The following is a 15082-nucleotide window of genomic DNA, read 5'->3' on the forward strand; positions in this document are numbered from 1 at the left end:
GTGAAAGCAACACAGGCAGCGAAGCCTGGGCCCAACTATTCATTCACAAACTCACTTACAGTGAAGTAGTGCATCTTTGGCCAGGAAGGGCAAAGTGTTCTAGCTAAGTAGGATGGCCCTCAATTGCTTCTGGTTATATTTTCTTCTCTCAAGCTGGGGATAGGGTATGTGTTAAATATAAAGGAACACTTCTAAGAGATTTTGAGTTATTGACCTTTAGTGGATGGATGGTGGTGGAAAAAGAGGAATATCTTTCTATTTTGTGGTCATGGGGAGTGTATATTGCTTGTGGTTCTGTTGCTTAGGTGGAGCAGGGCCTAGTGGACAAGGACAGAACTGAAAGAAGTACTGCTTCTGGGAGGAATAAATGATAATTATTGCCTTTTAATTTGGGATGCTTTAATTTTTTTTTTTTTTTTTCTGGAGGAGACCAAGGGAATATGGCACTTGTAGGGTGGATTAGCAGGTGCCTGACAACCCTAGAGGCACACTTAAATTCCAGCCTGGTTTGCCTGCAGAGTCTGTTTGCCTCTGTTTGAGCCCATCCCAGCATTCCAGTTTTTATTGGGAGGCTCACACATGGATGAAGCTTGTGTGGGATCAGGCAGTGCAGGGAACAGTGGGATGCAGTGCTTCCCAAACTCCAGCATTGCCGGGATGGTCCTCATGACATTGCTTCATGGAGGGCAGTGGGTTGACTCTTCTCCCACTGTCCTAAGGAGGAAAGGCCCTTTGTTTGTTAGGCATCAGGTCAGATTGGTGCCCTGGGAGCCTCAGATGGGAAGGAGGGTGGTGCTTTCAGCAAATACACACCTTCTCCTTGCTTCAGGGCCCTAGCCACTCCCTCACATGGTTAGGGCCTGGAATGGAGGCAGATGCTGACTTGGGCCACCCCAATTTCTTTGCCAATGTTTATGGCCTCTGGGAGTCTGTCTGTTTGCAACTGTGTACCTTGCTGACTCCTAGGTTGTGGCCACCACAATGAGAAGCAGCTGGGGCTGGAGTGATGGACTCCTCAGTTTGCCCAGGGGAGTGAGTGATCCATTGACCTCTCCAAAGTCAGGCCAGGCTTGCTGGTTGTCCCCAAGGTGTTCCTTGGGAGGAATATCTGATTTTTTGTTGAGTAAGAGTTCATTGAGGGTAACAGAAAGTAGAATGTTCTTCCTTTATTTTTTTTTAAATTAATTATTTATTTATTAACATCTTTATTGGTGTATAATTGTTTTACAATGGTGTGTTAGTTTCTTCTTTATAATAGAGTGAATCGAGCTGTGTCTCCCAAGCTAACACTGGCACTCGGCACCTCTGTGTTGCACACCCGGTGATCAGGTGTGGGAAGTCAGGTTGGAGAAGGTCCTAACAGGACAAAATATAATTTGTGAGCCAAAAGACAGGAGGCGAACAGTGATCAGTTTACCCTGATTTAGGATTAGGGGACGATTTAGATGGTGATCGTCATAATTGATTTACATGCAGTGGTCATGCTAAAATTAAAGACCATAAGCGAAATTAAATTTGTTTAGGTGCAAACAGAGGGGAGTGGATAATTCAGGTCAAGATGGCAGGGGCAGAGCAGGTGAGAGGTCCAAGAACTTCTGGTGGTCACAACTTTGGGAGCAGTCTTTGCCCTGTGCAAATGTGGGGGTGGTGTTGTAGGGGATGTTTATAGGGTCCTAGGATGCGTCTTTTGGCAAGTGTTCTAAAGTGAGTCTCTATTAGACAGCATATAGTTAGATCCTGTGTTTTTATCAAGTCAGTCAATGTATTTATTTTGACTGGAGTTTAATTAATTTACATTTGAAATAATTACTGATAGGGAAGGATTTACTGTTACCTTTGCTGTTTTCTGTATGTCTTGAGTGTTTTGGTCCCTTATTTCTTCTTTTAATGTCTTTGTTTTGTCAACTTTCTGTAGTGATATGCTTTGATTCCCTCCTTATTTCCTTTGTGTATATTCTATACGTATTTTCTTTCTGGTTACCGTGGGGATTATATAAAACATCTTTCAGTAGTAATAATATATTTTAGATTGGTAGCGTCCATGGTGTATAAAAACTATGTATTTTTAGGTTCACTGTCTCCATATAGGTGTCAAAAATTATGTCTTTATATATATTGTATCCATTAACAGATATAATGTTTTTGTTTCATAATAGAGTTAAAAGATGGACCCACATTACAGTGGTACAAGGTCCTTTATTTACCTGGGTATTTAACTTTATGGGAGAATCTTGTAATCCATGTAACTTTGTGTTGCTATAGAGCATCATTTTGTTTCAACTTCAAGGACTCCCTTTAGAATTTCTTCTAGGGAAGTTCTTGTGGTAATGAATTCCTTCATCGTTTTTGTTTTGTGTGTGTGTGTTTTTTAATCTGGGAAAAGCCTTAATTTTTCCTCCGATTTTGAAGGACAGTTTTGCAGATGTTGTAATGTTGTATTCTTGGTTAACAGTTATTTTCTTGCACACTTTTAATTTTATCATCCACTGCCTTTTTGCCTGCAAGATTTCAGCTAAGAAATTGGTTAATAATTTTATAGAGGTTCCCATGTTTGTGATGAGTCACTTTTCTCTTACTGCCTTTGAGATTCTGTCTTTGGCTCTGTCAGTGCCATCAGCTGGATACATTTCGAGCCTTTAAGTAGACCCTTACGGTTTACCTTTTATCAGTAAAATATGAAACACAGGACTATCTTCAGATACTAGGGAGAGGAAATCAAAAGATGCAACCCCAGTTTGACCCTTAGACTCTTCATTGATTTAGAAATGAGACAGGTAATATGCCATGTTCCAGTTGTCCAATGGAAGATTGTTTCTGGTTATATTAATTTGTGCCTTCCTATATCCAGGAAAGAATCCCTCCCACAACCCTGACAGGGCTGGGGAGGTTTAGTGTGAGTTCTGAATCCCATGAGGGTAGTGCAAAGTGGTGGAGATGGTGTCCTCTCAATTGTAATATAGAATTTTTGCCAAGAAGGTGAACTTCTCAGAGTTAATAGATGACTTAATTAATATATATTAACTCTAAAGGGGTAAACATTTCACATGCTTTTAGAATGCTAGTTGAACGGAGCAGTGAAGAAAGCAGGCAGCACATTTCACTGCCATGAGATAGGATTTATTTGTAGTAGTGGAAAAAGCAAGCCCTGTGAGTATTTTATTTTTAGTTCATCTTTAACCATGGATGCTCTAATGTTAGGCTGCTGTCATAATAAATTAACTTGCAGATTTTCTTTGGGGTGGGTACTGCTGCTTTGAAGGAATGGTAAGTAACACCCATGTTCTTTTTCTGTAAAGGTGGATGTGACTACTGCCCACTGGATCGATGGCGTGGCAGTGGTGAGCATGGACCGCAGTGGCCTGATTCCAAAAGAGCTCTGTGTACCTGAAGGCATTATATCTTCTGGCTTGTGTGAACTGGGCTCAGAGAAAGGTCAGGAGGCTGCCATGAGCTCTTTAGGTGGCCCTGGGTTTTCTTCAGAAAGAAGTCCAGAGATGCAGTTCAAACTGAATATACCCGAGACAGTGGAGGCTTCTGCTGTCTCTGGAGAACCCCCAGATAGCTTCAGTGCTGTTTACAAAACACCACCTAGTATACAAAAAAGTGTTATACCTACAAGAGAAACATTGGGCTTAGATAGCTCTGCCAGTGCCAGATACAGCCCTTTCAACATCAGGGGTGCTAATTACCAGTTGCCCTGGGTCAATCCTTACATGGAGCAGGCCATGCCAGCCATCTCTCCTTTCCACAGCTCACCAAATAAGTATTCACTGTTCAGTGAATACAAGACCTTGCCACTTCAGCAGTCTCACAGCTTAGCCCAGCCGCTGTATTCTCCAGTTTTCGCAAATGAGCAAAAACTGTCAGTCCCTCACTCTGTTAGTCCCTACATCCCATCCTCTCTTGCTTCAGCTGTGAGGCTCCCAGTGCCTTCAGACTCTCCACCTGTCCCGCCTCTGGTCCACTGTGCAGACAAAAGCCTGCCCTGGGAGATGGACGTCAGTCCTGGGAACCTGTTTAATTCCCACTCACATTTCCACGTTCAGAACAGTGAGCACTCTAGGGTGCTCTCTGCCAACGTAGTCACCCATGGCCAGCTGGAGGACACAGCTCCTCTACTGCCCCCCTCACCTTGGCCTTTACCAAGAGTCCGCTTTCCTTCCCAGCCCAGTGCAGACACCTACTCTGAATTTCATAAGCACTATGCCACGATTTCCACTTCGCCCTCCATTTCCCTGTCAAAGCCATATATGATGGTCAGCAGCGAGTTCCCCGTGGCCAGGCTCTGCAGCAGCAAATATCTGAAGACTCCAGAAGGAGGCAGAAGTACTCAGCCAGTTCCTGAGCACATCTGGAAAACAGCAGGTGAACACAGAAAAGGTGTCTGCTCACCTCCTGTGTTGGAGAAGCAGATGGTTACCAAAGATGTCACTAATAAGCCCCTAGACTTGTTTTCTGAAGTGGTGGGCGTAGATGCTTCCACAGCTGACCACATGAAAAAGATGGCTCCCAAGGTCCTGGTTTACAGCAGAACTGGAAGTGGCCAAGTGCTCTCCAGAAGTGAGATTCCGAAAGAAACACTGTCTCCTCCAGGAAACAGCTGTACTGCCTGTAGATCTGAGATCACTAACATGGCTACCTCATCCTGGGTGGTGCCTGGACCAAGGTGTAACAAAGAGAACAATGGCAAAGGCCTGCCACTGAAAAACAAGGCCTTGGACTGGGTCATCTCGCAGCTGCACAGTTCTTCACGTCTCCAAGTGGGAAACACAGGTACTGCAGTCACTAACGTTTTGGGGTCAGTGCTGAGCACGGGTCACCCAGCCTTTGTGTTGCCAGTCCCAAATGCCAGTGCAGATGGCAACAAGACTAGCAGGAGCTCCATGGATTCCATGGCATGTTTTAATCAACACATGGGCCAGCCCCTGGCCACAACTGCCAAGCATGGCAGTGGCATCAGCAGCAAGGGCACCAAAGCCAGCAACCCAGAACCGAGTTTCAAAGCAAATGAGAATGGCCTCCCACCAAATTCAATATTTCTATCTCCAAATGAGGCGTTCAGGTCCCCACCAATTTCTTACCCTAGGAGTTACCTCCCTTACCCAGCACCTGAAAGCGCGCATCTGAGTCGCGTCTCCTTACATGGTGAGCGACCTATCTACCCTCACCCAGTTTTGTTGCCAAACAGTACTGTCTTTCCCAGGCACCTTGCCACAAAGCCTAGATTGCCCTACAGGGTACCCTTGGGCCAGCCAGAGTTTGTGGCCAACCAAGATGTGTTGGATATGGTGCAGCCCATTATGCCCACTAAAGAAGAGAAAACAGAGAAGTTGTCCTGGTCCCACGACAGAGCCTCCTATGAGGACTCAGCCGTTTGGAATCAGTTTCCTGAGGTGTTGGAAGCTAACAGCACCACGTTACATCCACAAGTCTCCACTGAAAAGAACCTAAATGCAAGCCTTATCTGGAATCAAGGGAAAACTCTCATCAGGAGTGACAGTCTTATCTGTGTACATCTTCTCAAGGAAGAGCCAGGTGCGAAACCTGATGCAGACCTATCCAAAGCCAGGTTCATGGCTGAGAGTGTTGGCCAGAGTGCTGAGCCCACCAAACCCCCAACTGGTCCAGCCCTGCAGCCACGCCAGGATTTTATTGCCCTGAAAGAGGAGTCGGGGCAGATCAGTGACTTTCAGGAAGCTTGTACTTTCAAACAAGCTCCAGGCCAGTCTGTCTTCCGTTTAAGCACGGAGAATATTCCAGTGGGAACCAACAAGGAGAACCTGGCGATGTCGGTCTTTACTCTATTCCTGGAGCCAAGCCTTGGGAATGATGGCCCTGCGGTAACTTCTGGTGAAACCCAAAAGGATCCCAAACCACTTTGCTTGGGCAGTGCCCCACCGAGCGTGGACATCACCCCCATTTATACCAAGGATGGAGTTGATGAGGCAGAATCAAACAATATCAAAGTTCTGAAACCAAAGCCATCTAAGCTGGCAAAGAGAATTGCAAACTCTACTGGTTATGTGGGTGACCAGTTCAAATGTGTCACTACTGAACTGTATGCAGATTCCAGGCAGCTCAGCCGGGAGCAGTGGGCATTGCAGGTGAGCCCCCCACCCAAATTTCAGGAGGTTGAGTAGTTGTCAGTGTTTTAAATGTATGAAGAGGATTGGGGGGACATGGTAGGGCAGGACAGTAGGCAGATTTAATTAATGAAGCTTATGGTAATTGAAATGTTTGAAAGGTCTCCAGTAAGGGGAGTACATGGTAGGACTTAGGAGGTTCGTGTATCTGCATACTCCAAATTATTGTGTAGACTCTAAAAGGACTTCACTCAAATGCTGATATCAGAAGTTTTAATAATTGCAAAGATTGTGTGATGTTTACAAGTTGCTTTAATTTCTGTGCTGTTACTGTATGTTAACAGTTATACCTAGAATTGCTGTTCAGAATGCCCTATGTAGTGATAGTTGGTGGAAGTGTGTGGGAGCTGCATGTCTGTGGCATTCGTGCAGCCTTCACACACACCCCTTGCATAATGAGCTATAGCCTGTTACTAAACTCAGTAGTGAATTATCATTCATGCAGGAATTTATCAAGATTTTTAGCATTATTTAAAAGATGAATAAAGTCAAATTATTGCTGTAAAGTCATGAAAAAAGTTGGCACATGTTTATAAAAATGGATAAAGTTATGTAAATGACTCATTGAATGCCCACCTTAATTACATGAATAGAAGGATTGCAAAAGGACAGTATTACATCTACCTGGCTCACCATCAGTTCTGCAATTTTCTGTTTTCAAATTATTTTTACTAGAATATGACATAAACTTTTAGAATTAAATTTTATTACAAAATATTTGAAGGGAAGCTTATAGCTTACGCCCATCTTTGTTCATTGTGCATCTCTTCTTACTACTGTTTTATCTTTGTTTTTATCTCCAAAAGAGAATGTATTTTTGCAATAGTGTGTTCATGAATATACATACATGCAGCATATGTATTTGCATGCCAAATTTTATGAAAAGGATACGGTAAAACAGCTTTATTTCATAAATTGTATTTGTTTTCAGGCAAACCGTTTTTTGGAGATACTTTCCTTTAAGATAAGGCAACTAAAATGTCTTTAATGGTAAGCTGTACTTTTTCCATATTCATTCTCTTTCTAGCGTGCAATGTTGCGCTTCTCGGAGATGGAGAGGAAAGAGAGAAAATGTGGCCACCCTGCAACCAAAGACTCTGAGGTGTGCAAGTTCAGCCCTGCTGACCGGGAAAGGCTGAAAGGAAATCAGGGCAAAAAGCAGAAGAAGGTAACCCTGGAGGCCATTGACAACCAGAATGATAGTGAGAGAGGTAAGTAGCTTGAGTGTGGTACCACATCTATGAGAATGGGGTTGAGTCTATTCTCAGAGTTGAGAGGAAGGAAGTCACTCTGCAGTTTGGTGGCTGCAGGGGGAAATAGGCTGCTCTTTCAGTCTGCAGAGTGGAGGGTTGATTGTCCTTTTGAAAGCTGTGGCATCCAAGAAAGAAGCACCTAGGGTGGGTTATTTCTTGGGACATATATCCTTTTTCAAAGAAGCACTGGCCCTGAATTTAGAAATACTCTAATATGGTACGTCTCTGGGTACATCTCTGTGGCAGTGGCCTACAAAAAGGTGAATTAACTTGAAAATGTGGTGGTCAAGATTTTCATTTACTCTATGATAGTATAGGCAGTTGAGGTAAATTTTCACTTTAGAAGACAACAAATGAGTTAGGTTCTTAAAACTAGGACGTGCATAAATAGGAACCATCAGTGGGAAGGACAAGGAGGCATTCATCCCTTCCTTCTCAAACACGCAGTGACGGTCTTCTTTGCCAGCTGTTTGGCTGGGTCAGACTTAGGACCTGCTCAGTGGAAATGGCTGGGCAGGAATTGGAAGAAGTCTGAGTCAAAGAGCTTCATGAAACTTTTTAGGTCAGGAAACCTCTCTTACACTACAGCATGTGTATGTTTTGTAAACTACTTTGGGTTTTGAACAGAGATTCCCAGTGCCTCTTCTGTAGAGGAAATAAGTTTTAACAAGGTTAGCTTTTGCTGGAGTTTCCATAATTACCTGCAGAGGATGGAATTTAGATCATTGTTAAGTCTTAAACAATCAATACTTCCCCATTTTGTTTAGTGCTAACTGGGCATGGCTCAATAGTAGAGAGGTTGCTTTGTTGCTGTGATGACTTGTAAATGTTGCCGTGGTGATGCTTTTGTGAGGAAATACTGTGGTACAACATGATATATTATGGGACATATGTGCTGTGAATCATATGACCGTGCTGCAGGAAGCAAGTGTTAAACATAGATATGGGGCTTCCCTGGTGGCGCAGTGGTTGAGAGTCCGCCTGCCGATGCAGGGGACACGGCTTCGTGCCCCAGTCCGGGAGGATCCCACGTGCTGCGGAGCGGCTGGGCCCGTGAGCCATGGCCGCTGAGCCTGTGCATCCGGAGCCTGTGCTCCGCAACGGAGGAGGCCACAACAGTGAGAGGCCCGCATGCTGAAAAAAAAGAAAAGAAAAGAACATAGTCATGGTAACATCTGCCTAGACTGCAAGACCAAGGACATGTGACTTTCTGTTTTTAGAAAAGTAGCTACAATGGCAGATCCTCATGGTCAGTGCACCTACATATCTCTTTGTCTGTCTTCTTTGTCTTCAAGGGTAGTCATTTGGATAGGCCTTAAAATGACCTCAATTGCAAAAGACTAAATTGATATCTGCAGGAATGTGCTGTATAGCTTCTCTCCCATGTAGGTTGTATAGCCTGTGTATCTTGCACAGTCATAGGTGTTCTTCAGGAGCCCTCTTGAGAGGGCTTCATTTAAGAGAATCCAGATCTTTGCTGTGAGAGGCAGCACTGAAAAGGTCTCAGTTGTTCTATTTTTTTTTCTTGTAGTGTCTTAAGTGGGTATTTGGGGAAAGGGCGGATGGATCTAGTTTGGGAAAAGATCCTCTTGTGAAAAGCAGAAGAAAACATAAACTGTGTGTGTGGGTGAGTGATTTCAGTGAACCATGACTTTAGCAATGGAGCTTTCTGATAATAGTTCAGAATGAGGCGCCACAGACATCACACTTTGGGGTCCCTGGGGACAAGGCATGAGGAGACTGTAAGTTCAGGCACAGGAGTCCCATGCCTGGCTGAGCGGGAAGGGCAACACATGGGCTGCATGCTCCCAGACCTGGTGGGTGAAGGGGCACCCTCTGCACCCAGGCAGGTTTTACCAGGTGGGAAGCCTAGAGCCTGTCAGGAAAGGGCTCTTTCTGTGGGGGTGCTGTCATTCAATGAGGAGCAGGGAGATGAGGTTACCAGTGAATCACTCTTTGCCAGCACATGTGAAATAAGTCATCACAAGTGTTCTGGGTATTTTCTGTGGGCAGAAGATGCCAGCCAAAAAATCAGGTGGGTGAGATATAAACTAATATCACTTTTACGAAGTTTGCATGAGGGTGAAAACTTAAGTAGAAAATATTCTCCTTGAGAATGATGCCTGTTTAGGAATGGTTGAAACTGTTATTAGAGATACAGGTGACTACATGACACCTGAAGTTAAAATGTAAAATTTGGACTTGGAATCTGAAACACTTGTGCTGATAAACTGATTCTTAATCTGATGATAAGTTATATGGCAAGGAAGATAGGGTCCTGTCTATTCAACAACTGTTTTGTTGTTCATCTGGAAGACACAAAATATCACCTAGCTAATCAGTCTTCAAACCACCTGTCTTGAGACATCCGTGAAAGGCATACGTGCCAATGAAAGGGATAGAAGTACATAGTGTCACGGGGGTGCTGAGATATCAAGGACCTTTCTCCTGGACAGGAAATGGTAACAGTTACATGGTTTCAGTGATACGGTTTTCACTTTAAGTGTGATGAGAGGACAGAGAAGGATTAGCAGTAACTAGATTGATTTCTTTGAAGTTGCCTCTGAACCTGTACATACACTAATAAACTTTGCTAAAGGGTTCCTCGTCCTAGTGCCATTGGTCTTCTCAGGTTCCCTGCATTCCTCTGCTTATCTTGAAGGTTGCAGTAGTAGCCTGGGCTGTAGGCCTAGAACATATATGAGACCATATGCTTTGTCCCATAAAGGATGTGGGCTGTCTTTCACCACTTTGTTTACTGTCCCTTTTCCTTCATCATTTTTCCTGTTGACCCAAGTGAGTATTAGTGTTTTTCTTTCTGTAGGTGATATTTGGTAGATACTTGGTCTGTTTATTATATCAGCCTTCACTTAATTGAAAATATGGACATATGTTTTCATAGAGGTTTTCAGGTCAGTCTTGGCTTGCTTAGATTTTGCTGCCAAAAGAAAGGACCATGTATGCTTAAAAGGACTGCATATGCTTCGTGCCTCATTTTGGTTGTTTCCTTCATGGCCCCAACTGTAAAACCATGAAGTTACTAGTCCATTCAGTATAGAAGATAAGGCATTTGTATTTTGAACAGTTGTAGTGGAAGAGCTCTGTTCTCGTACCACCTCCAGGGCAGTATAGTAATGATTACATACAACCTACAGGCCCTTGGAAAGGTGCTCGTACCTCCTCTTCCCGGTTGCTAGATACTTAAGCCCCAAGATAGCTAAAGACAGAGAGACAAAGTCTCCCAAGACTTACGTTCCAGCAAAGAGAGTGACCACACTCCTCCTCCCTTCCTATACTCCCATTACTGATGTGTAAGACAGGCTAACTAACCCACCCCACCGGGGTACTTTTTGATTAATTTGTAGTTATTTCTCCATTAGATGACTGACCTGAGAGGGAAATGACAGGTGTGCATTGAATTAACAGGGGTCCATCCCAAAAAGCAGCGGTAGTTGCTGCATCTTACAGAATGGGAGCATCAGGTGTTGGCGGCAGAGAGCAAACCTGCCTGGCAAGGCAGGAAGGAAGTGACCCAGGCTGTTAAGCCTGAGGTCATTGCCCAGAGCAGTGAAATCTCTGAAGAGAAACCCAGCAGAAAGAGTGCAGAGGCCAAAGGCAACAGAAGCTGGTCGGAGGAGTTCCTCATTCCTCATCTCGGAGGAGATCATTCCAGTGACAATGATCAAGGTACACGGGGGCCTCTCCTGGAGGGTGGGTCACCTGTCGTCTGTGGCAAAGGGCCCTGGACGGGACCTGAGCACCATCGAAGTTGGCTGAGTAGTACGTGGTAGGTGGGGAGTTCTCTCCTGAGGTCCTACTAGCCTCCATACTTCTTCCTTCTACAATGTACAGTGAGGAGCTCAGTTGAAAGGAGGGAGATTTATTTCTTGGGCTTTTCTTACCCAGACCATGGCTGCTCAGGAAGGTAAGTCTTGTTGACCCTGTGGCGTGACAGTGCCCTCATTCCAGCACCTTAGTATGTCAATTTGGTAGTTCCTTAGAATGTAGGCTGGTTGTCCTTGGTTGGGAAGGTCCTGCATCTGAGCCCACTAGGTGGGGGTGTAAAATCATGAAGAGCTGACTCTTGCTCTCTTGTCATGGTTCTTTGAACAAACATGACACTCATTTTGTGGCTTAACTTATTTGCTGTTTGAATTTGAGTCATTAAAATATTAAGGCTTGGGCTTCCCTGGTGGCGCAGTGGTTGAGAGTCCGCCTGCTGTTGCGGGGGACACGGGTTCGTGCCCCGGTCCGGGAAGATCCCACATGCCGCGGAGCGGCTGGGCCCGTGAGCCATGGCCGCTGGGCCTGCGCGTCTGGAGCCTGTGCTCCACAACAGGAGAGGCCACAACAGTGAGAGGCCCACATACCACAAAAAAAAAAAAAAAAAATTAAGGCTTTGAAATGTAATTAGTATACCTTTGAAAACTGAAGTGATCAGTGTTAACAGTAGTTTTTCTTCCTGTACCAGCTAAAACTTGTAACGCACGTTTCTGCCTTCCCTACACCTCACCCCTCCACCCCCCCTTTTAGACTTTCCTGTATCCTCCAGCTCCGTGCCCACGAAGAGGCTTTTATCTACCATTGCGGGCAACCAAATGCAGCCCCAGCCAAGCTGCACATCAGGCTTGATGATGCATACCAAACAGCAGAGAATTAAACAAAGCCATAAGCCAGGTGTACTGCACAGAGATGATCAAGAGGATTGCCAGGGTGCCATGCTGCTGCAGAAATACACTAATGGCACTGAGAAAACATCTGGGAAGAGACTGTGCAAAACCAAGCATTTGATTCCTCAGGGGCCCAGGCGGTGCACCTCACTGAAAAGCGACAGTGCAGATAGCCAGGTACCTTTTGACATCTCCTCCTGAATCAGGCTTGTGCAGGCACTCCATAAGTTATTGCTTGCCTACCTGTTTCCTGCTTCTCAAAGAACAAAGCTTTCCTTTTCCTGATCTCATTCCCCAAGTTGACTCACTTGTCCTAGCGACCATATCTCCTAGGTGGTGACGAAGTTTCAAACTAGTACGAATGAAATCCTTTCCCCAGTACCCTCTGACACCCCTCCCTCCTCCAAACACCTGAAAAGGAAAAAGTGCCTCCTTCTCAGGTTTGTAAGTCAGGGCAAGAATCAGCTGTTGGAAGATGGCCTTAAATGTTTGTACTGCCTGGTTTTGTGATAGGTGAACATCCAGAGATTCCGAAATCAGCCTGAGCTCACTTCTAACTGCGAACAGTCACCAGCCAAGCAGGACCAGAAGTACTTCAACAGTGTGCAGCAATTGCTGCCAGCTTCACAGACCTCACAGCTGCTATACTCAGGGTCATCTCCACAGACAACCCAGTGTCGCCCTTTGCACCCGAAAGCACGGAGACTTTCTGTCAATAAGAATACTGGAGAGACCCTCCTGCAGTGGGCTGCCCGACTTGGCTACGAGGTGGGTGTCCTCGTGTGTGTTTTTGTGGGTTCCTAGATTCAGAAATCACTGGCCACTCCTCTGTGACATGCGGTAGGAGGGTGCACTGCCTGGGACCAGGGCAGGGGAGGAGATGGCATTCAGAGCCCAGTGCCCTTCACATTAGGAGCTGGGCTTAGGTATTCTCCCAGGATGTTTATATTAGCCCTGCTGGTGCTGCCCTTCTTTTGGTGACTTGTTCAGTCAGGGTGTGAAGAGAAAGGCCACTCTGATATTTACTTTGTTTAAGCAGGTAGCTTGGTTTGGCATCCTCTAGGCTTGCTCACTTACATCTGCTATCAAATTTGACATAATTCAGGGCTTGTGGAAATAAGCCTTTTGGATTCTGATTAGCAAGGGGAAGAGAACTTACTAGCCCCATTTTGGCTTGTTTATGAACAGATACACATGGGGGTCAGCTGTTGGTCAGTGTCTGCAGGGTAGGTGCTGAGGCAGCAGGGTTGTGGAAATGGAGGGGGACAGACCTCTATTCCTGAGAGGGTAGGAGAGCCCAAGGGCAGATGAGAGGAGGGACTTAGACTTTGCTCCGAACTCCCTGCCCATTTCACCTGCATTTCCCCACCTAGCGTGGCTGATGTGAGTGGTAGATTGTATTGTCTCAGCACTCGTTCTAAGCCCACAAGATCATGGTAACACATTTCATCCTTTCAGCCTTTTTGTGTGGTAGTAACAAGTATTATCTTGACTTCAGATGAGGAATTTGAACCCCAGAGGGGTTAAAGTGCTACTTATGCAGGTAGCAGTTCACCAGTATGGCTCCAAAGCCAAGCCCCCCCATCTTCCCTTCTCTCCCCTACCCCACTGCTCTCCAAGGACTGTGTCACATTGGAATTGCCCTACTTACAATTTGAAATATCTGAGAAATAGATTACTGCCACTGTGCATCTTTACCACCACACAGGATTTAACTGAAACTGTGTCTCCTTCACCTTGGCCAGATTTGTGCTGCTGTCCAGTGTCCCGTGAGCCCTTTCTGAGTGCCCAGTTGTAGGTCTCCCATTGACCCTGAGCACACTTCATGAGTGGGTGGGAAGTTGTAAGTAAGCTAGCACCCTGTGGGACAGTCCTTTGAAACAGTAGCATTTTCTTAGTCTGGGATATTTTTAATTTGTGCCAACAGAAACAGTTTGATTTTGTTTGGGAAGGGGTGGGGTACCCTTCAGACATTCCCAATTTCTAGTGTTAAAAAATAAACCAGAAATGTATTGTATGGGAGACTTGCCTGGCCTCATAACCATTCTGACTGTTGGTGACAGCAGTTATCATTTGTTTAGAAGCCACCACCCTTAAAAACTAGGAGGCATGTATTTAACCAACTTGCCTGCAACAGAGAAGGGTTTTCAGGTGGTTATCACATTTAGGTTACATTTCTCTAGCCGGGGCTATTGATTTGACCTTTTGACTCTCAACACTAGACATGAGTTATAAGTTTCATAGGTCATGTAAACTTGAAGTTGGGGTTTGACCTCTCTTGTCTGCAATTTCCCCAGGTGTTGAGTAAGAATAATCCTGTTCCTGGTATCTCATAGGTATTTCTGTGGGATAACATAAGATACATTCATTTGCAGAAATGAAAAGTACTATGTGATAGGAACACAGTTGAGTTGACAGTTGATGGCAGAAAGTCTGACCTGGTTACTGCTGCTTTGTTGCCACCCTCCACGTGAAGAGAGTTGAAATAGCCATTAGCTATCATGTCTTTTTATTTCTGTGTACCCTTGAATTAGCTGTAGTAGTGATGAAGATCTCCAGATGAAGGCCATAATTGTCAGAGCAAATAAACCCTGGGTTGATAGGATACCAGGTGGGCTGCCAAGATCTGGGTAAATTCATCTGTACAGAGCAGTCAGTGCCTTTCAGAGCCTTGTGACAGGGCCTCACCCTGGCTGGGGCACAAAACTCATTAGCTTTGCAGGTGTTCACTCGAGTCTGCCTAGTGAGGGCCTGCTAAAAGAGCAGCTTCATGCGGTATCCCAGTTCAGTAACCAGGGCTTCGGTGCAGGTGGCCTGGGAGTCCAGAGGATTGTGGGCTCTCTGGCAGGTTAGGATCTGAATGAAGGAATCCATTTGTGGGCGTGCCTTCTCTCTTTCTTCTCTTGTTTTGGGAGGGAGCTGCCGCAGTGACCCAAAGTAACAGGGTGCTGATGGCCAGGTTTGCCAGCATGTCACATTAGGTTCATGGGATGAGCAAATGGAATATCCTAGTTAG

The 15082-nt window shown here is 45.2% G+C and overlaps 1 protein-coding gene across 1 annotated transcript in view; it reads left to right on the top strand.

Moving 5' to 3' along the window:
• Window positions 1-657: 657 nt before the first annotated feature.
• The window catches only part of LOC309978892 (BCL-6 corepressor-like), a gene marked incomplete at both ends in the record, with an annotated part of 46681 nt that continues 32256 nt past the window's right edge, over window positions 658-15082 (top strand). The window contains 6 exons of the mRNA XM_082865551.1: window positions 658-750; window positions 3297-6104; window positions 7171-7354; window positions 10865-11083; window positions 11930-12243; window positions 12580-12834. Coding sequence (XP_082721677.1) covers window positions 658-750; window positions 3297-6104; window positions 7171-7354; window positions 10865-11083; window positions 11930-12243; window positions 12580-12834 — 3873 coding nt within the window. The remainder of the gene's footprint in view (window positions 751-3296; window positions 6105-7170; window positions 7355-10864; window positions 11084-11929; window positions 12244-12579; window positions 12835-15082) is intronic.

Source organism: Leucopleurus acutus, assembly GCF_964270905.1.
Source record: "Leucopleurus acutus genome assembly, chromosome: Y".
NCBI classification, from domain to species: domain Eukaryota; kingdom Metazoa; phylum Chordata; class Mammalia; order Artiodactyla; family Delphinidae; genus Leucopleurus; species Leucopleurus acutus.